This window comes from Dipteris shenzhenensis, chromosome 18 (genome assembly GCF_047967505.1).
Source record: "Dipteris shenzhenensis isolate YYH24624 ecotype China chromosome 18, Dip_SZ_1.0, whole genome shotgun sequence".
In the NCBI taxonomy this organism is placed as follows: domain Eukaryota; kingdom Viridiplantae; phylum Streptophyta; class Polypodiopsida; order Gleicheniales; family Dipteridaceae; genus Dipteris; species Dipteris shenzhenensis.
In genome coordinates this window covers 19,238,197-19,262,215 of record NC_141613.1, presented here as the reverse complement: position 1 = coordinate 19,262,215, position 24,019 = coordinate 19,238,197, and the positions used below count along the sequence as shown (strand labels likewise).

Below are 24,019 nucleotides of genomic sequence, written 5' to 3'. Positions count from 1 at the left end.
GTGGTGGAGACTCCCACTACTAGTCCATGATGCTCTCATCTCATCAAGCTCCTCTCCCTCAGCCTCGCCAGCAACTGACTCAGATGCATAGAAATCTGTAACAAGTGTCTGTGCTCTATTGATCTCGGTGACTTTGTGGCCTCAATCCCTGCTGCTCTCTGGTGTGTCGCATCAGTATATCTCTCTGTTGTTGCATCTCAATCAAATAGAGCCAACACAAACCTGATCGGGATAATGTATCAACCGTGTAAGTGGACCAAAGCCATGCCCCTCCTGGAAGAGGCAGTGATATCGTCCTCGGGTCTCATAATAGACTGGGTAGACACATAGAAAGTGCTCCTCTATCTTGATCTCTGCCATCTGGCATAGTGTGCAAGTCCTTTGCTCTCTAGGTATGCCCGCAGCTCTCCCTGCCTCAATCCTCAGCTGATGTGACGAGACTCGCAATTGACCGATGGCGATCCTCAATGCATGTGAGACTCTCCTGTCCTCGAGATACTGAGGTCTGATGACAAGACCATGCTCTGAGACCCTCAGGGAGTGGTCATGATAGAATTGAATCTTGGTGGGGAACTCCTCTCCCCCCCAAGCCATAGATATGGAGCTAGAGGAGATCCAGCCGTATGGGCCATCCAATGCCTCTCCCTCGAAGGGGTCCACGTCAAAAAATCCATTTGAAGCCTCTTGCCAATCCGTGTGGTGTAGGAAAAGAAGGGCACCTCGTCCACCTGCTCAACAAGGCCACCCCCAGAGGGCCAGAATCACTCTCCTGGATTCCATTGGACTTCCCTCAAGGGCCTACCCTCCCAAATTTAGAGGCGCCATCTGGGGGCATCCTGCTTTGAGATATTGGGAGGGTCAATGTGCTACTCCTTCTCCAAACGTTCCACCATTCTGATCATCTGCCAATGAATCTCGTCTAGACTCCCATCCATCTCTCTGTCTCTCTCAGTGAGTGCTTGGAGTAGGCCTCCAAGTCCTACGGAAAAAATCGAGTTGCATACTGCCTTGCTGCATCATCATCCTCAAGGGAACACCAGTCCGAGAAAATTGGCCCAACCATCTACTGTCCATTCACACATGTCCATTCACACAATGCGAAGTCCCTCCCACCAGGACTTAGGGATAGCTAGGTCAATCTCTCTCATCCTCTGCCCTGCCCCTCGCAGATGCGCTATGACGCCAAGCCTGGCCTCTGTCTCCATGGGTAATCTGCTCCAACTGCCAAAGGACCCAGCCGGTCCACTGTCGCCCAACCAATGTGAGTCCGCTATCTGAGAATATGCCCCTCCTGATCTCGGATCCCTGGGTGCCAAACAAGGGGCTGATGCTCGAATCCTGTCTGCATCTAGGCTGAGCTCGAATGAGACCCCCTGCTAATCTCTGCCAGACCCTATGGAGGCTCCTCATCAAGGGGGAGCCCTTCCCCGTAAGGGGGGTCTCTGAGAAGATCCATCTGTGTGAAAGATGCCATTGCCCCCCAGTGGGTGGGGTGTTTTTGAGAAGAACACTCTCAAGGACCGGGGCGATGTGCTGCTTTGTTGTAATGTCAATACCATCCTGGCATCCGAGGTATCTCGTCGTCTGGCCCCGCGGTATCCATCTGAAGCCAAAGTCGCTCCCCCACTCACAAATCTCCTGTTTATCCTCGGAGCCTGTGAAGAAATATATGGACTTTGTCCAGTTTTGATTCGCGCACCCGAGGCCTCACAGTAAATAGCTAGGGCTCCCTTGACTCTCTCCAAGCTCACTATGGTGCCCTCTACATAAAGGCCGTGTCATCTACAAACTCGAGTCGAGAGCAGCAGCTCCTCCTCTGCTTGATTGGGAGCTCAACCCTGTCAGGCCCGCCACCTGCGATCTCAAGTAGTAGCCCAAAGCCTCTACCACAAACAAGAAGAGGAAGGGAGTGAGGGGGCAGCCCTGGCGGATCGAGCGAGAGAGAGGAAAGGCCTCGCCCGTGTGTCCTCCGATGAGCATTTGGCTAGAGCTCCTCACATGAAGCGTAGAAACTCCTCTGACCAATCTGTATGAGAAACCCAATCTCCGCATAGTACCCTCCAAGAAGGACCACTCCACCTTGTCGTAGACCTTCTCGAAATCCAAGAGGAGGACGGCCAACGGCTGTGACTTCTTCTTGGACCAATCCATTGCCTCCCAGAATGTGAAGATGTTGTCCAGGATGTTGCGCTCTTGGACGAACCCGGTCTGTGTGTCATGAATAATGTCATTAAGATGGGGCCGTAACCGCAAACTCAAGACCTTGGCAAGGATCTTGTATGCGGTATCAAGCAAAGTGATCGGTCTCCACTGTCGGATATCTGACCTATCTCCCTCTTTTGGGATCAAACAAATCCACCCCTTGCTCAGGGATTGAGGTAGAGCCGCCTCTATGTAGTGCCCAGTCCCCAACGTAGAAGCGGTCTAGCCTTTCAAGCAGTCCATCATGTCTCCTCTGTCCGAAAGAGAAAGGGAGGCTGCCAGGTATCTTGCTGAAATCTAGCTCTCGCCATAGGTCTCTGCCACTTATGAAAATGAACTGCTTCCAAGTGCTCCGCTTTGCTGCTGGCATCTCATAGAAGGTGGCGCTGCCTTGCTTGTCCTCCCCAAACTCCAGGTTGTTTGAAGTCCCCTCCAACAATCTAGGAATCTACATCCGGAAGATACTTTGAAAGCCTACTCCAAAAGGTTGGACGGTGCTGTCTGCACACTGGGGCATACACATTCAGGATCCCAATCTTGGAATCTCCCATCCTAACTCCCATCCAAATTGCCCATTTGGGTTAAGCTCGCCCTGATCATAGACCTCTAGAGCCACTGTTTGAGAGATCGAGATGCAGAGCCCTCCGCTCTGTCCTACTACAAGGGACCACACCTTTGGACCTCTCCTTGGGAGAAGGTGGTGTCGCCGTCTGATGTCTGATGCTGAGAACATATGCTCCTAAATTAAAAGTATGTCCACTGTTCGTCCAATGTCCTCTGCAACTCCTGCTGAAGGATCAAGTACTACGGTTGACTACAAGCACGGTCGTGGAGCCCGTGCACGTTCCAACTCACTATGGTCCAACTCATGAGGACGGGGATGCAGAAAACAAGGCTCTCCCACGTGTTCCAGAAAGACTGCCTTATGTGACTTTGCTGGGGGTTTGGAGGACGAGTAGTCCGTGTCTATACATTGACGTACTAAGGTGGACATTGGCTCAATGCCAATCTTCCGTGCTCACTTCATCATGAAGGAGACTTCCACCCTGAACAACTCGGCACACTTTTGGAGTGGCCAGTAGTATGCCTGATCAACCTTTGCCTCAAGCGGCAATCTGATAACCTCTACTGCCAAACCACACATTGGCTTCTCTTTCGTGAAGCCCATCTGAAAATTCACCTCCGCACCATGGGCGTGACAAAGGTCCAGTCCCTGTGGCCCCATCCACTCGTCCATCATGCTTGAAATGTGATCTCCCATAATAGCATCAAACACCACTGGGGACCACTTCTCCAACCTTGTGGATGCGAACTAGAATCTCCAAACTGGGTGTGTCTGGGAGCCCACTATGTTGATTGAATCCCCTTTCTGTGGCTGCAAGACCACAAGCATTACCTCCAGGCGTAGAGGGTAAGAGTCTGGAATCTCCAGATAACAAGGTCCCAATCTCCAGAAGTCCTGCGGTAAGGGACGTCCAGGCTAGAGATTGGGAGCTACTGACCGAGGGGGATGAGCCCCTTCCCTCTGGCTCCTTTCTCGACTGGATCAGATGCTGCGGCGGTGAGGAAGCGGAAGGGGATGTCGTCTTACCCTTGCCTGTTGGCAGGGGTGTCGAGGTAGGGGGCTGGGAGGACGAAGAACCTGCTGAGGAGGTGGAGAGGGGGAGGGAGGGGGAAGGGGGAGGGAGGGGAGCAGAGGGTGAGGGTGACCATACCAGGAGGGGCGAGGGGGGGTGGAGGGGGCAGAGGGAATTCAGGAGGGAGGGGGGGAGTGGAGAGGGAGCAGGATTTGGAGGGGGAGGGGGGTGGCGGGGAGTAGGGGCAACCACAGGCCCCTACTCAGGATCTGGAGGGGGAGTAGGGGGAGGGGGGGAGTAGGGGCAACCACAGGCCCCTTCTTAGGATCTGGAGGGGGAGTAGGGGGGTGGGGGGGAGTAGGGGCAACCACAGGTCCCCCTGTTGATTAGGCTCATCGGGGATCTGGGCTCACTCATCCTAAGCCGCTGTTGGGCTAACGTCCGCCATCGTAGCGTTAGGAGCTCGTGGGACTCGTTGCTGATGCAAGGGTGAGTGCGGACGTTGAACCTCCATCACGAGAGGATCCTCTGGTTGGGCAGTGGTTCCTTCCATTGGGGGAGATGGATCTCCACGTAAGGGCTCTTGCTAGGTGCCGCTCGAAAAGCCCTTTTTCTCTCTCTGCGTCTAGTCCTCTGCCTGCGACGCTTGCATGCCTGTTTGCTTGGTTTCTTTTTCGTTTTAGGGTCCAATCCCCTTCTGAGGGGGTCACCCAGGGGGGCTGAGACTCCTGTTGCTCCTGTTTGGGGGGGTGGTGGGCTCTGGCTTGCTGACTCTGTCTGCTTTGCGGGGGTGGGGGGGGACGGGCTCGGCCTTGGCCGCGGGGGCAATCTCTGGCTAGGTGACCCATCTGTCTGCAACGAAGACACTGGCCTGATAACTAGAAATCTCCACTCGCTGGCGAAGTGTGCCCCCTTCAAGGGTCTCTAGTAGGATCAACCACTAGTCTGATCGTGGGGACCCCGTCATCTGCTACCACTGAAGCGGCTGAATTTGGCAGAGACTCGAGCATGGTGCCAAATGCTCGACCAATGGAGGGGAGGATGGCTTGATACTCCTTTGGGAGCCTTGGGAAGCGGAGCATAACCAGAAAATGGGGAACATGGTGTGTTGTGTCCATGTCCTCCACTGTAAAGCCATGGTACCAAGGAAAGAGGTACACCAGATGTGGGTCAAGGAGGATGGGGCTCTGCTCCATGAGTGTCGAATCAGTGTGGGGAGAGCTCAGTTGGATGAGGAATAGGCCTCTTCCATAGATGGTGACCTCTTGAATGTGGTCACCCTCTAGTGCCAAGCTCGCCTGGATCCACTCTCGCACTTGTCTCCTTGTAAGAGTGAGGCCCACAATTCTACCCATGATTGCCTTGTCTTGGAGGGATTGAACTACCTGCTGTACCTATTGCTTGTCGGCTTGGGAAAGAAGAACCTTAATGGATCTGGGATTCGAGGGTGCTGCCATAGAGCCCCTCTGGCCAGACCAAGGGTCACCACCAAGATTTTCTTTCGCGGAACAAGCACAAATGCTCCTATTGCAAGGAGGAAGAAGATAAAAAAGGGGGGGGGTGAGGCGGAAGGATGTCAGAGGAGGAGGCAGAGATGAGGCGAGGCGGGGAGCGGACGAGGGCAGGCTGAGGGAAGGAGGAAGAAGTCAGGGAAGGAGGCGAGAAAGGCAGAGGGGCGGCAGGGAAGAGGAGGCAAAGAGACGGGGGGAGAGAGGTGGAGAGGGCGGGGGGAGGCAAGCGAGAAGGCGGTGGGGGGGCAGCGGATGGAGCGGGGGGAGACGATGGGAGGCGGAAGAGGGGAAGGCAACAGGAGGAAGAGGAGAAGGTAGGGGGAGGTGGAAGAAGTGGCGGGGGGGGCGGACGAGCAGGCAGGGGAGAGGAGGCAGGGGGCAGAGGGGAAGGGAGAGCAGATCCGGCGGAGGAGAGGTGGGAGGTGGAGGAGATGGCGGAAGGGGCCGGGGAGTGGGTGGCAGAGAAGGCGGGGGCGGAGCTGACGGGGGGAGGCGGAGGAGGAGGCTGGGGGGGAGGCGGAAAGGGCTGCGGAAGGTCGGAGATGACTGGGCAGCAGGACAGCCAGGGGCAGCGGCAGCAGCTTCAAGTATTGGCCCTCTTGTTGTATGATGACATTGAGCATTTCAAACCTGTAGAACCAACTTTTAGTCCAAGATAGACACAAGACAAAATCAATGTCCAGTGTGCCACCCTCTCGTAGCAGAGTGTTATCTAGATGTGAACCCCCTGTACATAAACAACAGTTGTCCTTCTACCTCCTTGGCACTCCCAAAACACTTGGTCTGCGTGCTCCCTATGAGCTTAGGTGGGCCTCGTCATTGTGCCCCCCACACAGTTCTCAAGCTGACTCTCCCGGACAGCCACAAGTAACGCAGTGCTTGACCTCCTTGTTGCTCCGAAACAGGCACAAGCTCCCCCTTTGATCCTTCCTTCTTGCTGCTCTGATAGACAACCAAGTGAGGAGGACTTTATGAGCATTTTGTCTGCTGCAATCAGCCACCTCCCTTCCTCCTGAACTTGTCCTTGAGGCGGGTTTTCTGCAGCTCCAATCTGCTCCAAAATTAGATCTCCCAATGGATCAATAATGAGCCTCAAGGGCTCTCCTTTATAGGCTGCACATGCAGCCATCTGGCTGCCCAAACCGACCCACTTGGCAGTGTGGTAGTCTGCTAGTGGCCAAAGGCCCTGTTCAACCCCAAGTCAGGGTCTTCTCCAGGTCCAATCTAGGCAATAACCTGCTCCAGCCAGTCGCCTACCAGACCTGGGCATTCTGTCTGTTTTCTGGCCCTGCAGCCCTAGATCTACTGCTCCAGCTCCGTACAGCCACCCATACAGTTCCATACAGATGTGCCACTTCTCTTGGCTTCCTCCTGGTCATCCCACGTTGCCATCTGATGTTCCATCTGCTCCAGACAGTCCGCAGACAGGGAGATGCAGCCCAGTATGTTCCAGTCCAAACCCCTGGCCGTACATGTCTTGAGCGCCCTCCAGATGCAGCCTTGTGTCATCGTGGCAATTGCTAATAGGGTTCCATGCATTGTGGCTGCTTCGACTCTTCTTCAAACTCTTCCATGCAGCCAGGTATCCTTTTGTGTGCTGCCCACATGTCAGTCTATGTGCTGCTCATGTGGCAGCTTCATCTTTTGTCTTTTTTGTGTTTGTATGCTGTTCACATGGCAGCCCATGTGATGCCCATGTGACAGCCCTAAATCTCTTGTCAGAACAGCCCACATGGCACACTGAAATATTGCTGGCATGACATCCAACAATCCTTGGTCCACCTGCCCCACACTTTCCTCAAATGGGGGCTTACAATGGGAGGTGACCTCTTAATCTCCAACTCAAACTAACTTGCCCAAGAGGGCTCTGCTCTGCATTTCATAATCAATATGCTGAGTCCTGCCTGAGCCTAGGGTAGGATCTCACCTTCTGCCAGGCAACCCTTGCTCTAGTGTTCCTCGCACCATCCGAACCTGCCCATAAGAAATTGCGCACTGGCACTGGAGCTGACCCATGCAACCTCTCTGAAAGCACCAGCAAGAGGCAATAGACCATAAAGTAGCAGCCGTAGCCAAGAAGACTTGATTGGCCAATAGTTCCCTGCCTGCTAGAGATGGTTTGGCTGAGCTCCAATATAGACGCTTGCACCTTACTTTCCAACATTTGGTCACTGGAGAGACACCAAGATCATAGTTGACATTTGATGCCATCTCTTGGCATCTCAGAATTTCTGAGTTTGAGTTTTTGTATTATTGAGTACTAGTTTTGAGTTTTGAGTTCTTAGTATAGCACTCAGTAAGGGCCTCAGCGAGCTCTTTGCCTCCGCCCATAGTGTCTTGTATAGGCTACTTTTCTTGGTTGTATCTTATCTCCGAGGCCCGCCAGGCCTCCCGAAGACATTAATACATCTCTCTCTCTCTCTCTCTCTCTCTCTCTCAGCTTAGGCTACTCATAAGTGACACATGATCTAGGATATGGCGGGGATGACTCCTTGCACGTGGAGTTTTCTTCCCACTTTCCTAGATTCATCAGTAGCTTATTGAAGGCATGTCTATCACCCCTAGTTCCCCCCATGGGGGTGTACTCTAGTCTCAGAGGCTTTTTTCCTTCCATAGATGTTAATAGACCGCTCTCCTGCCCCCCTCCGAGCGCCCCGCCATTCTGTTGCGACCATCCCCCAGGCCTTCCTTATGCTCGTGCTGCCCCTCCTTTGTGGGGCTGTTCTAGCGCCCCCCCCCCCCCCCCCCAACACACACATAGCATTCTATAGTGTAGGGGCTCCGTCCGCCTCCGCACAAGTGGGGCTGTTTCTAGCCCTTGCCTCCTTGTCGTAGGGCTTTCTAGCCCCCTCATGCAGCGCAGGCTGCTTTCAGGCCCCCACCACTGTACCTACCTGTGTGGGGCTGTGCGGAGCTATTTCAAGTCCCCCCGCCTAGCGCAGGTGTCACAATCTGTGACGTATTCCTTTCTCTATTTCTAGACTTATGGATGGTTTGATGAATGGACACTTGTGGAAGGGTATGCCCTTTCGACGGGACACTTCCTATGAGGCACAACCCTTCACAAGAGACACTCTATTGAAGAGACATTTCTATTGTAATGTACCCTCTCATCAAGGGTCACACCCTTCACAAGGGGTACACACCTCTTCATGCACATACCCTTTGGAATACACACCTTTTCATGTGTGACTCTTCACTCTATATAAGAGAGGCCCAATTGTATGGATGCCACATTACATCCACCCTACAGACATTCAAGCAATACACTTATTCCTTGTTCTCTGCTATCTCAGTCTCCTTTCTGTTCCTTAGCACATTTCTAAATATAGTAAATCTAGGATTTCTTACAGTGGTATCAGAGCAAAATTCGCTCCTGCCTGTAGGAAATGCCCCCCACCTTCTAGCGCCGATCTGATACATCTTTTCCGCTAGAAGGATATCCGTGCACATTGTGCATGGAAGAGATGGAGAGGATGAGCGTAAAAATTTTTAGCGCCAACCTTGCCTAAAGTCATCTATGGCCTCTCCATCTCCCACACATCACGAGTTGATGTGAATGGACACGACAAAAATCGTGTCTTTTCAGGTGCTTCGGCTGTCGCAAAACCAAGGGACGCACCTTTTCCACCATCGGACACACCTTTTGATGAAGAGTCTCGACTCCTCACTCAAGGGACACACCCCATCGTGGACAAAAGGACACACCTATTCATGTAGGGACACCCCTATTAAAAACAGGGACACACCCCTTCATGAAAAGGTGCACCTATTCCAAGGGTCACACCCCTTTGAATAGGCACACCTTTTAGGCACCAAGCACCTATAAAAGGGTATCTAGAGGGGTTAAAATGGAAAAAAAAAAAAAAGCTACCCTAGGGTTAATTAAACCCCCCAAATAATTTTTGGGCAACTACCCAACCTTTGGCATCCCCCAACGAAAAAGAGGCGCACCTCTTTGACGTTCCGTACGGATCTGCACCGTACGGATCTCCACGCAGCAGCAGCCGCTTCAGCCACCGCCATTTCGCTGGCAGCCCACGCAGGGTCTGCCCGCCTCAGCCCTCGCCATCACGCTGCCAGCCGCGCAGGTTCGCTGCCCACCTCAGCCCTCGCCATATCGCTGCCAGCCCGCTCAGATTCGCTGCTGCTTTGGCCTTGCCATCTCGCTGCCAGCCCTCTTCATTTCGCTGCCCGCCTTGGCCTTGCCATCTCGCTGCCAGCCACGCCACCTGCTGCAGCCTTCACGCAGAATCACGCTGCCAGCCCTTTGCCTCTGTCGCTGCCAGGTTCATTCCCTTTGCAGCCCCGCTGGTTTTGCAGCCCTGCTCCTTTCCAGCCTGCAACGTGTGCAACACCAGCCTCGCCAGTCCTTTTCTGTTTCGCCAGTCTCCTATGACAGCAGCAGCCTGATGCGCCAGCCTCTATTGCGATCCAGAATCGGGTACCTGCAGCCTGTTGCGCCATTGATAGCCTGCTCTCCTTGCCAGGTGGAGTCTTTCCATTCTGCTTTTAAGGATCCTCTTGTCATTATCAAATTACAGCAAATGAAAGACGCTCCCTTAAAGCATGGAAACCCCTGGTAATTCACCCGGCATTTCAAGGACACCTCAGGCATCATCTACCACACAATATCGTGTTCAGATTGCACAACCAGCCCATTTCGGAGCTTTTGCATCGTGGGTCTTCTGTGTCACGTGCCCTCCTAGTGATTTGGACCACATCCTATATCTTCTGCGTGAGGCACCTCAGTTACATTACTTCCTCAGCACAGTACAGGTTGTGTTCCACGAGACACGAAGATACCCAGAACCCGATATTCCTCAAGAGTTTGCTGTCCATCTTTGGAGAGAATTTTACCCCTCACCTTCGGCATCTCCAGGGTACTCTCCACCTCCTTCAGCTCCCAGATATCCTCCTCTACAGGTTGTACCTTCTCCAAGACAGTATTCACACTCTGAAGGCACTCCTTCTCCTGGATATCCTCCACTTCCGACAGCAGCTCCTTATCCCTTCTCAGATCCATGGACTCTGCAACCTACTCCTGTACTCTCACGAGCAGTAACACCCCTTTCGGCATCACCAGTGTTACCTCAGACAGGACCTCCTTTACCAGACTTCCACGGGTGGTTCCATCCTACCTCGCCTGCCCCCTCCAACATGAGCAACCTTAGGGAGCAGCCCGAATCTTCTTCCAGGAATGGTACAAACTAGAGCACAAGTTCGCGCTTTTCTCATAGGGATCTTCGATATGTCGCAATGCTCGCATGAAGCCTCTCCAGAGATCAAAGACTCAAGTCCAAAAAAGACCCCTGAAGTCAACGTACAAGGCGATTCACTACTGTAACTTCAAATATCCCAGCTTTAGGACATCATCTCCGACTTGGTCCAGAAAGTTCAACAACTTCAAGAGTCTCGCAGTACCACACATATAGAGGATGACGTGACGCAACCAAACGACTATGCGGATTCATTCCCACCAGAGGTAGAAAACACTGAACTACGTGCCCTCTACCGTTTATTTCAAGCTTCCAAAACTAAAAGACTTGACATCAAACTTCCGGAAGCCTACACTGGTCAACGCAATCGCCGAACAGTTGACCAATGGCTCGCAAAAATGCGCATGTATTTTGATACTGTTGACCTCACTGAAGGCAAAAAGATCGCCTTGGCAGCCTCCCTTCTCAAGGATACAGCTTTTCTATGGTGGCAAAGACGCTTAAAGGACGGCAAAAGTGTGTTAACATGGAAACGTTTTGAACACGTGCTCCGTAAGCAGTTCATACCTGCCAATGCGGACTTCCAAGCACGTTCAAAACTCCGACAGTTGGAGCAAACGGGCTCCCTGTCTTCCTACATCTCTCAGTTCACCACATTGGTGCTGGAGATTGATGGTTTAACCGAGGATGATCGCCTTCATGCTTTCATCTCAAGCCTAAATCCCTCGTTACGCATTGATGTCCTTAAAGCAAACATCACCACCACAGCTGGCGCTATTGCTTACGCAGAGCGCATTACAGATTTCCAAAACACAGGGAAGAGAGTGCTAATTGCACACAGAACTCTTCTATGGCCAAAGGTGCTCGCCCTCAAGATAACACCAGGTTTCGAAAAAACTCGGGTAATCAAGGTCAGCGACAGTCTCAAGATCCCCAGAAGACTCAAAAATCATATGCTGGATTCCAACAGAAGCACTCCTCCAAGGATCGTGCCTCTTCTTCACAAAGTCATTACCGACATCCCCAACATAAAGGTGCGGCCACTGACAAGAAGAACAACTCCAGCACAAAAGGACTCTGTACCATGTGTACAGGTGACCATAGATGGTTCGATTGTCCCAAGCGACCAAAGCAAAATTCCAATATGGAACCTAGCACTTCCCAGACAGAAGATGCTACCTCAGCACAAGACAAGAAAGGCAAAGTTGTTCGAATGGCAAATACCATCCATTTGAGCCTTGCCAGCAACCCCGAATCTTCCCTGGCCACTCAAGTACTTCGTGTTCAAGGATCGATTCGTGGAACAACGGTCACTATCCTCATCGACAGTGGCTGTTCTCATAATTTCCTAGCTAGTTCTATGGTCGACAAACTTCAGTTGACCACCAGTCCTAGTCTCATGGACTATCATATTGAACTCGTAAATGGAACTACTTTCTTGTGCAACACCAGGATCAAAAACTTGTCTTTTTGCATCCAACATTATACGGACAAGTTGAACTTCGACATCATGCCTCTTTCTCGGTACGATGTCATACTCGGACAACAGTGGCTCTACGACTATGATCCATCAATCAGTGTTCGCAGCCATACTATCCAGTTTGTCCACCAGGGAAAACTTATTGAGCTAACTGGTTCTAGGGACTCTCCTTCAAACCCAGTTGCCTCTGCCCTACAAGTAAAGAAGTGGGTTCGTAAACGCCAAGTAAAGACTTCACTTCTGTTGGTTACGGCAGTAGAGGAGACACCAACAAAGGATCCTCCTGAATACCTCAACCAACCTTTTTTCCAGCCTTACCTGGATATTTTTCCACAGGAATTGCCAAAGCAGTTACCACCTCGACGACCAGTGGATCACCCCATCGAACTTATTCCCGGCAACAATCCACTGTCGAAACCTCCTTATCGGGTTTCTTACACTCAAAATGAAGAAATCCAAAGACAGGTCACCGAACTACTCGACAAAGGTCACATTCGACCCAGTCGCAGCCCTTTCGGATCTCCTGTACTACTTGTGGAAAAAAAGAATAAGTCAATGCGCCTCTGCATCGACTACCGAGTCCTCAACAAGCTCACTATCAAAAACAAGTATCCATTGCCTCGCATCGATGGCCTCTTCGATCAACTTCTACATGCAACACAATTCTCAAAGATTGATCTTCGTTCAGGTTATCATCAAATACACATACGAGAAGGCAATGAGTACAAGACAGCTTTTCGAACAAAGTATGGACACTATGAATGTTTGGTCATGCCTTTTGGGTTAAACAATGCTCCGGCCACATTCATGACATTAATGAACGACATCTTCAGGCCTTTCCTCGATAAGTTCGTCATCGTTTACCTCGATGACATCCTCGTTTTCAGCAGATCCCTACATGAGCACAAACAACATCTTCACCAAGTTTTTGGAGTTCTCCGCGCAAATTCTCTCTACATCAACATTGAGAAGAGTGAGTTCTTCAAGACCCAACTCGAATATTTGGGACATGTTATTTCCGCTCAAGGCATCTCTGTGGATCCCAAGACGTTCGAGGTAATCCGAAACTGGCCTACTCCTAAGAATGTTCATGATGTCGGCTCTTTTCTCGGATTGGCAAATTTCTACCATACAAAGGTCTATCAGTTTTCCGAAATCGCAGCTCCTATGTCCGAGTTATTGAAAAGCACAGCAATTTTTCAGTGGCTTCCTGAAACAGAGTATAGTTTCCAACAACTCAAGCAAGCACTCACTACCACACTAGTTATGGTTATTGCTGACCCAAACCTTCCATTTGAGGTCATGACCGAAGCTTCCGACATCGCTACAGGAGCAGTCTTGATGCAAGAAGGCTGAGTTATTGCTTTTGACAGCATAAACATTCTGTTATCCAAACCCGATATCCGGTTTATGATAAGGAGTTTCTTGTCGTTGTACATGCTTATCGCTCTTGGAAACATTATCTCATGGGAGCCGACGCGGTGGTCAAGACAGAGCATCACTCTTTAAAGTATATCTTTACTCAGCCAGTTATGAACACTCGACAAGCATGCTGGGTTGAGTTTCTAGCCAACTTTCACATGACTATTGAGTACATTCCAGGACTACGCAATGTAGTTGCAGATGCTCTCAGCAGGTTACCTCTAGCATCAGCTATGGTAATCTCTACATTATCTGTGGATGTTCCGAATTCATTCAAAGGAAAGTATTTCAATGATAAAGACTTCGGCACAGCAGTACAAGTTCTTTCAAAAGATCAACCTTCGACTTCCAAATAGAAGATTTTCTCATCCTATTCTTATACGGACAACCTTCTGTATTATCAAGATCGCGTCTGTGTACCACATGACAAGGATGTTCGACGTCTTTTGTTAAAAGAGCATCATGTAGTTCCTTATGCTGCCCATCCAGGCATCAATAAGACTTATCGGTTACTCAGTGCAACATACTACTGGCCTCAGGTGAAAAGCGACGTCATCAAAATGGTTACATCTTGCTTATCTTGTCAACAAATGAAAGCAAGCCGACGACTTCCAACAGGACTTCTTCAGCCTCTTCCAGTTCCAACTGAAAGGTGGGAAAGTATTTCCATGGATTTCATTACAACACTACCACGATCCTCCAGAGGTAACACTCAGATTATGGTAATTGTTGATTGATTGTTTAAAATGGCACACTTTGTTGCTTGCAAAAGCAGTGCCCAGGCTCCGGACATAGCCAAATTCTTCATACAACACATCTTCCGACACCATGGATTGCCCAAGAATATCATATCCGGCAGAGATCCTAAGTTTACCAGTCACTTTTAGATTTCACTGTTTGAATCTTTGGGTACAACTCTACTGTTCAGTTCAGCCTACCACCCAGAATCAGATGGCCAGACTGAAAGAGTCAACCAAGTTCTGAAAGAAATGCTTCGACATTATATTCAGTCACACCTAGCAGTGAAGAGTATCTACCACTCCTTGAGTTTGCTTATAATAACTCTTTCCATAGTGCCATCAGCATGACTCCATTCCAAGCAGATTATGGACACACTCCGATTGTACCAACGAATTTTGTACTTCAACATCGAGTGGCCCTAGCTGATCAATTGGTTCAAGAAATGCAAGACATTCTACTCCAAGTCAGGGATCATATGCAAAAAGTGCAAGAGCGGTATCAACGGTCTGCCAACAAACATAGACGTCACTTGGAATTTGACACTGGTGACATGGTGACATTATTTGTAGCCCCACATCACTATAAGACGGTTAAGTCTGTGTTTCCTAAGTTGCGACCAAGATACTATGGACCTTTTCGGATCGTCAAGAAAAATTCACCTTTAAGTTACAAATTGGAATTACCAGCATCATGGGGTAAAATCCATCCAACATTTCATATTTCTTGGCTAAAGACGTACATTCCGGGCGATGAAGCAGTTCCTCCTGCAGGTGATTATGTCCCAGAAATCGAAGACGATTATGTTCTCCTTATTCTTGAGTGTATTCTGGACCATCGACAGCAAGAGACTCGACATCAACTTATCACGGAATTCCTTGTTCTTTGGCGAGATCTGGATGACTCCGACGCTACTTGGCAATCTGATGAAGACTTACAGCAGTACCCTGACATTTTACAGCAGTATTTTCAAAATTTACCATGATATTTTCTACATCAGTTCATTATCTCCACCAGGGTCTTCTTTTGAGTGGGAGGGGATGTCACGATCTGTGATGTATTACTTTCTCTATATCTAGACTTATGGATGGTTTGATGAATGGACACTTGTGGAAGGGTATGCCCTTTCGACGGGACACTTTCTATGAGGCACAACCCTTGCCCTTTCGACGGGACACTTCCTATGAGGCACAACCCTTCACAAGAGACACTCTATTGAAGAGACATTTCTATTGTAATGTACCCTCTCATCAAGGGTCACACCCTTCACAAGGGGTACACACCTCTTCATGCACATACCCTTTGGAGTACACACCTTTTCATGTGTGACTCTTCACTCTCTATATAAGAGAGGCCCAATTGTATGGATGCCACATTACATCCACCCTACAGACATTCAAGCAATACACTTATTCCTTGTTCTCTGCTATCTCAGTCTCCTTTCTGTTCCTTAGCACATTTCTAAATATAGTAAATCTAGGATTTCTTACAGTAGGGCTGTACGGGGCTGTTCCAAGGCCCCCTGCCTATCCCTCCGACGTGTTCAGCAGCCTGTCCACGCTCCAGCCCACCATTTGGGGTCATCTTGAGAAAACAACCTGCTCCAGCCCACCCTACACTTGCTCAACAGCAAGAAGCACATCAAGAAGTTAAGAAAGGAAAAACAGTCCACACAATATGCCTGGCATGTAAATGGGGAAAAGGAATCTTACGATACTCAAAAATAGCATGAAATTGCGGAACTATCTAGAGCAATGCCTACACGACATTGTGTGGAAGACACATGGGGAAAGCAAGCCTTGGAAGGTGCCATGAACACGTACACAGGGGAGGGACCACCCAAAGGCATCTCTGGTGTCATCTCCCACCTCCATAAGATTTGTTTACTGTGGGTTGAGATGGTTGATAGCCTGGAAGCCACTAATGTGACATTGCTCAAATGCACACGTGGACAAAGTTTTGGCTGAGTTAAAGAAGCAAGGCAGACAGATGCAAGAGGAATGGTGGAAGGAGAAGGGCAAGAGGTTTGCAAGCTGTGGGGACTGAACTACAACAATTGAGAGATATGCAAGAAGCACCGGAAGGGGCAAAGAAGGCAATGAAAGAGCTGAAACATGAGAATGAAAAACTCAGAAAAGATCTGGCATCTTTGCAGGCCACTATGCAGGGTAAGCATGAAAAATTTACACAAAAAATCACCAAAGGGGAACCTGCAATACTAGAATGGAAAGATGTGGTAAAAAAAGGCACAGCAGCCCCCAAAAGGAGTTAGTTTCTGATGCATCAAAAGAGGAATAGCAAGGCATTAAATGTCTTGGTTTGAGGTCTCACAGTTGGAGATAACTCCTGTGGGGGATGCCAAGGCTTTGTTCACCAAAATGGGCGTGAATCTCACATGTGAGACAGCTTGGAGAGTGGGTAAGGCTGAGAGACCAGCAAGGCCACTAGTGATGAAATTCCAAGTTGCAATGGACAGGTCCACCCTCATGAGCATGAGGGCAACACTGAAAGGTACTAAGATATACTTAGATGATGATCCCACACTCCTATAGCAGGAGCATCGGTGGGAGGGAATGATACATGTGATGGCAGCTCTACAAGATGGAAAATGTGTTGCATGCAGAGATAGGAAAGTGGGCATTTGAGAGAGGGCGGATAAGGAAGAAAAGGAAGAAGGGGAAATGGACATCACATGATGGTGTCAGACCCATGGGATGAGAGTACAAAATAAGCTGAGTATGGCAGTGTGGAATAGTAATGGTACCCTATGGTCTGATCCAAGAGGTTTCTTAGAGACCTTCACCAATAGAGATGCAATTTTCTAGACACATGAGAGCCCCGAGAGGGGGCTGCCCACAGTGATAGGGTATACTTGGGAGTCAGCCCACAGGAGAGATGAGGAGAGACAGCGGGGTACGGAGCTTAGGAGGTGTGGCAGTTCTCTTCAGATCACACTTGTGACCACATATATTGATGATACGGAGAGAGGAGCATGCACGACATATGTGGATAGGAGTCCAGCTACTAGATGCACGTCCGACCTTCATTACAGTGTGCTATCTCCCCCCAGACACATCATCATATGCGCATGAGGTCACCTCAGAGGGGCACAACCCGTATGAGACGATATATGATGACATCACAGAGCTCTCTAGGTAAGGATACACCCTCCTCCTTGGTGGCTTCAATGCATGCACATGATATAGACAAGTGGGCCTCCTAGATTTTGCATTTGACTCTCTCATAGTACTGGAGCTAGATCCAACAGAACTTGGGATAGTGAGGTGCTCGGTAAATGGGGGCGACATCTACTTGAGTTGGGGGCTGTCCATGACTTGATGATATATAACGGTCTTCAGAGATGGCCATCATCTGGCTGATTTATGTGTTTGATGGGTCTTCTAGCCTTTGTATCACGGATACATGACTTTACTGTGCCTCCCCCCCCCTCCTCGGTGCTCCAATGCATGCACATACCCTAGCCTTCAGCATCTCGGCCAATACGCCAGCCATAGGGAGAGCCCCTCCCACACCCACCAGTGTCCAGATCCATTTTGACCGTGCTCTTGATTCAGTCTATGTGAGCCACTTTGCCCATGAGCTCCCGGCTTCGCTTGGAGATGATGCAGACCTTGCCCATGCCTCAGACACCCTTGTCTCAGACATAATGCTGCTATTAGATTTTTTCCTACGACTCGATCTTTTTCACATGTCTCAGTTGGGAAGATGCCTCAAAATTCTTGGTTCGATGATGACTGCAAAGAGTTGAGATCCTCCCGTACATGTGAGCAAACCTTGGGCCACATGATGACACACGAGGCACAACGGATCTCACGATGATGGACATGTCGTAAGAGCAGGCTTTCTTTACACATAGGATGGATGAGGTGATCTGACTCATTTTGGGGGGGAGATCCTACCATTGGGTGGAGCCTTCTATTTGAGGGGAAGTTGCCTATCACCATCATAGACCCATATGTTTGGCACACATATGCGAGCTCACTTTATGATGTCCTGATGCAGGTACCACCTGATATATCCTCTATGCCTAGGCCCACTATAGTCACTTGTTCACTGTACAGAATGTACAGACTGCACTCCATAGAACTGGAGAGCTTAGGATCATGAGGGGCTAAAGACTAAGCATTTTACACATGGGCAAGAGGTGCTAGCTTCGATTTTAGCGCAGATGTTCAACCATGTTGTATGCTACGATTTCCCACCAGCTTGGAGCACTACCACCATTGTACCGATACACAAAGCAAGGGATCCCGTGGACACTGGGAATTGCCGCACTCTTGTGATTGGTCACACTCTAGCCAAGATCTACCGGTCGGTGTTAGAGAGGGAGATTAGCGGCTACACAAAGGCACATGGGCAGTGAGCCATAGGACAGGCGGGATTTCGGAGACAATACTTCACCTTAGACCACATTTTCACCATGAGGGCTGTTGGGTGCGGGGACAATGGAGTGGAATGGAATGCGAGGAGACAGACATCAAGCTAAAGCAGAACGAACTATTGCTAATGGATAATGAGAAAGTACAAATGGTGGCTAATATAGGTCCCAAAGTCAACCACAATTGTTGATCGATGAAGTCAGCCTGAGGGTTGACTGATCCTAATTGGCTTACAAGGCCATACCAAGACTAGTGTTAACAAGGGCTATCATTGAGGAAGCAAGCTTGAGGCATCAGAAAGTCTATGCTTTCGTTGGAGACTTTTGAAAGGCCTTTGACACTGTCTCACAATCTCGTATGATTAGGAGACTTCAGGAGATGCACACTCTAGAGGTCATGATTTGGGGGGTGATGAGCCTATACGAGTCTATCAAAGGGAGAGTTCGTGCCCCAGGAGGCCTATCAGATTGGGTTGAGAGCACCATTGGAGTGAAACAAGGATGCCCCCTTTCACCGACTCTCTTTGGCCTCTACATTGATGAGATCTCTTTTATTGACGGCCTAGGAGGTGAGGGATCACTATTGTCTTACTTGATGATAAAGATACTAGTATATGCGGATGACATAGTCCTCATATCTCATATCATCTTCAGAGGGATAGAGACATCTGGAGGCCCTAGAGGTATTTTGCACAGAGAGAAACTTGAGAGTTAAGCTTGGGAAGACCAAGGTTATGATCTTCAAGATCTCACTTGTTGTGTTGCACCGACATAGCTTCACTTACCGAGGGGAGTCAGTGGAGGTAGTACAATCCTACACATACTTGGGGGTAGTCTTCGCAGGCTGAGTTTTCAGGATAATTCATGTGGCCAGGGCACTACTCACACAAGGACAGGGAGCTTTGGCCGGACTAGAGAGGCAGTGCTTTCAGTGCACTTTCAAGATCCACCAACAAAGGGTTGGCTTTTTGGCACCCTAGTGAGGCCGACTGCATTGAATGCAACACCTTTTTGGGGGATTGATCTCTCAACGACAGACTGGAGGAGATTTGAGTGACTATAGGTGATCACAGGGTCTAGGATGATTCAGAGTAGGACCTCAGTCCCTCACGAGATAGTACAGGCACCCCCCACTCTCCCTGTTATTCCATGTGCCTCAGTAGCTTGCTCAAGGCTGAGCGCTCCTGCAAAGTAATGCTCTGATGTGTACTCCAGACAAAGCTCCCCTTGGTGCACTCCGTATGCTCTCCTACAGGTCTAGGTCTGCACCTAGGTCTGCTGTACGTGTCAGAGACTTAGGCTCCTGCAAGAAGTTTCTGTTAAGATGGCGATCTCTAGGGGCTCCCACTGCTCTTCACTGCTCCAGAATGATCAGCAGGTTCAGGAACCAACTGATGGCTGGAACCCCCTCAAGGGGCTCATAGCATCACCTGACTAGATCCCAGGTCTTGCAAGCCAGATCTGGCTGACCTTACTAGGTGTGGCCCCCTGCTCCAGCCGACCTGACAGACTGAAGCAGACTGCCAACTGGCAGTGCCTTCAGCCAACCTGTTCCAGGGCCTATAAATGGCCCTCTGTAGGCGCCTTTACTGGCCCTGCATCTGCTGCTTTCTGCTTGATCTGCTCCAGCCCTGCTGTACTTAGTACTTGCTGCATTAGCTCCTGTACGGCTCACCATACGGCTGTACCTGCTGTACAGACCTGCTGCTGCTGTTGTATAGCATGTTCTCTCTCTGCTGCCTCAGCCCTTCTGCTGGTCCTTTTCTTGCTGTGCATTATCTACACTAGGAAGAATCTCTGCCTGCTATCCATGTGGCAGCCATCTCGCTGCCCACATGGCAGCCTCGGCTCTCATCCTGTCCCCCTACTGATCTATCTACTTGCAATATATGCAGGTGTCAAGGCCCTGAGCTCTCCTCATTTCTGGCCTTACAAGTGGGGCATTGACGCTATACTCCCCTTGCATCTACCACCCACGTACGCAAGTGCATGCATATGCATTAGGGTGGACCAGAGTAAATAGATTAGGAGAGGAAGAGTAGACTCATTCGCTATCACCATTGGGTTATGTACAGATGGTATTAGAGTACAATGCTATGGACGAGCAGATAGAAAATGAATGCTCGATTGTAGGATTTTGGATCAATTTTGATGCACAAACAAATCCCCTAGTGGTCTTATACATGAATGGCCTTGTTGCACATGTGTGTATTGGGGAGCGGCCCGCGGGAGAGGGAGAGGGAGGAGGTGGGGAGTTTCAAGTGTGTATTGCACATGTTTGTACTGGAGAGGGAAAGGGAGAGGGTGGGGGTGGGTAGTTTCAAGGCTTCAAGACAAAAGATCGCAAATGAGCTAATAACGTTTTATTATGTTTGGTTTAGAAGAGTTTATTGAACACAGCGAGTCACACTGCTTTCCAATCACAGCATTAAAATTGAATATTAAGTAAACAGAAAATGAAGTATGTAATATAATCATTCAGACAAGTAAAACTGCTTCATATGTTCTTGCCGTTAATTTTCAGAAGAGAGTTACATTACCTATAGCTTGGTCTGTAACACAACCAGACTGTGTGTACATTCGTGTACATCGGCGAGAGGTATGATTCTTTAATCTATTCCTTTCAAAATACATCCATATAGATGACTCATAAGGTTCACTGGTGACAGTAATTCCTGGGTAGAAGGAAAGAATTTTCAGTAGCTCATTACTTTCTATGGTAAGCATAGGAGTATTAGCTTTTGTATATCCCATTGATATATGTTTAGATGTTATGTGAAATATCCACAGGGTACTCAACGCCTTCTGTCAGGATTGGAGCTGTCATTCTGGGAAAATCGCTTGAAGATGGGGTTGTCTCAAGACCTGAAGGTGGCTTTTCGTGCTTTTTCTTTTTATGCTTTTCCTGGGCTATGTTGCAGTATGCAGATATGTAGTCAAGGTCCAGATACGACTGCAGGTTTTTTTAAATAAAAAGGGTGATTAATACTGTCTTTCATCCTTTCAGGGTCCAGTCTACTTTATGTGGGGTACTGACTGGGAAGATCAGCCTATTTTGAATGCTAAAGCATTGACTGAAAGATTAAAAGATATGGCCTTTGACTGGAAGCTGGCCCAGCAAGAATTCAATTCAAGAAAGGGCCTGGAAAGGTTCTTTAAGGTCAAGGTGGACAACAAATGTCCTGTTGAACAATCCTGCAACGTGCCAAGTAAATCCTTTTTCCCCTGCAAGACAGATGAGAGCAATGCAAGGTTGGTGCATGACAAGCACATGACACAGTGGCACTGCCAAGAAGACTCATGTAATTTTGATGAGGTTGAGCGGATCCCAATTAAAAATGAGCTGGTGACTCTAAATATGGAAACAGCCACTGCAAAAGCTGTGGCTAGCTGTACACAGAGTCTTGTTGCTTCAGCACCTGTACTCGCTGTGAGAAGAAAGAAAAACAAAAAGATCAAGCAGGAGAATAGTGTCACGTCACGGAATAGTTTTTCTTCCATCACGATGTATTTCAAGTAGTAAGTCATATTTTGGAAACTCTGTATAGCTCATCTTTGTCATAATGGGAGTAGCCACTACAGAAGTTATGGCTACTTCAATGAAGAGCAATATTACTTCAGCACCTGGCCTCGCTGTTAGAAGAATAGAAAAATAAAACAAGCAAGCAGGGGAATAATGCCACTTCATTAAACAGTTTTCCTGGCATCATGACATACTTCAAGTCATAACAACAGCTAGGTGTCAGTCGTGTTGTCATGGTACCTCAGTATAACTAAGAGTTCTCATCATGCTATTGCCAGTGGACGGGGCTGGTTGTGCTACCCTTGTGGGCATGATCTTGTGAGAAGCTGCCTAAAGGTAGTCAGATATAGTGCCATATCAACTTGTTATGATATATTTTATAGGTGCTGAAGGATCAGCCAAGGTTTCTTTTACAGCCATACTCGGGATGTAAAAATATGTTGATCCGGATGGATTTGAACTAACGAGATCAGATGCTGCCATATAGGTGATCATGTCTCGCAGGGACTTTGATTGTTGGCTTAATCATTGAATCTCTGTTCCAAACTATCCTCCTTAAGCTAGACTATCCTCAATGGCATGTGCATTGGGGGTGTGTAAAGCATCATGCTAGACTATCCTCCTTAAGCTAGACTATCCTCCTTGAATCTCTGTTGCAAACTATCCTCAATGGCATGTGCATTGGGGGTGTGTAAAGCAGTCATTTGAAAGGCTTCAGAAATTCGGCTCCAAAACAACTTGATCTTTGTTTCCTCATAATCAATCAGGTGCTGACACCAGTGCATTATAGATATTTGGGGTCCGACTGTAGCGATTTATCAATACTGTGAGTCGTGACACGGAATTATAGAACATCTGACGTGGCCATGGCAGAGCTTATAGGGAAGCATACACCTCAATATACCCCTGCAGTGGAGTGATGGGTTCCTGGGGATCACACAAACCCTCGTATCTCACTCCTCTCTTGTGCTGAAGTATATACAGCAGAGTAGGCAGAAAAGGAATTTCATTCAAAGCTCCTCAAGACTGTAGCTATTTGTCAATAGGTGATAGAACATCTGACCTGGCCTGACTGTAATAGTTTGGGGTCTGATTGTAGCTATTTGTCAATGGTGTGACATGAATTATAGAGCATCTGACTTTGCCATGACAGAGATATAGGGGAGCATACACCTGACTATACCCCTGCAGTGTGGGTTCCCACGGATCACACACACTCTCAGATCTCACACCTCTCGTGTACAGAAGTGCATATGAAGACTTGGAAGTATACAGCAGAGTCATTTATGCTCTCAAGAAGAGGAATGATCAGTACAAATCTGTCAACATAGTACTGCACATAGGTAGCCTAGTGCTGCACTACCTATAGCCCTGTGTTCGCATCAAACTGAGAACAACTCTGGATTATGGACTGCCCTACAACTGCTGGCCCTCCCTTCTCTTTCTGCATGCCTCCTTTCTCTTTCTGCATGCCTGTTAGAGCCTTCAGTGGACTTCAAGAATGGGCCAAATTGTGCCCCTTTACATAGGGTGAGGGAGGGACGTCTGCCCTGTCCCATTTCCCCTCTTTCAAACTGGCTGACTGGCCTCTGTAACAGACCCGACCAGGTCTGTAAAATGGCCAAGCATGGTCTGTAGTAACTATAATCTGGCAGAACCCCTGCCCCGCATCTTCATCACAAGCAGCACGTATCACTGTATAATCTAAGCTTTCCATGGCTTATATCCTGAAAGGAATTATCGATCATCAATCTTTCTTTTCTAAAAGGAACGATTAATAATTGGAGTAAAGAAAGGGTGAAAGAAAGGGTGAAAAGAGGGATCTCTCTATGAGTTGGAAGCATTCTTCTTCTTGCTCCTCTACATAAGGAGAGACATTTTGGCTAGCATGTTTGACCATCCGAAGCCCTGCAGCCTGCTCCTCCCCACCTCCTGCCTCTCTGTCTCT

General features: G+C 48.9%; 1 protein-coding gene across 2 annotated transcripts in view; it reads left to right on the top strand.

The window, feature by feature from the left end:
* Positions 1-22,091, top strand: part of LOC147890910 (uncharacterized) — a 28,431-nt gene extending 6,340 nt beyond the window's left edge. For both annotated transcript variants that reach the window (XM_087389979.1, XM_087389980.1), the window contains exons 9-11: positions 21,073-21,147; positions 21,339-21,419; positions 21,556-22,091. In XM_087389979.1, the coding sequence (XP_087246105.1) occupies positions 21,073-21,147; positions 21,339-21,419; positions 21,556-22,068 (669 nt within the window). In that variant the 3' untranslated portion in view covers positions 22,069-22,091. The remainder of the gene's footprint in view (positions 1-21,072; positions 21,148-21,338; positions 21,420-21,555) is intronic.
* Positions 22,092-24,019: the final 1,928 nt, after the last annotated feature.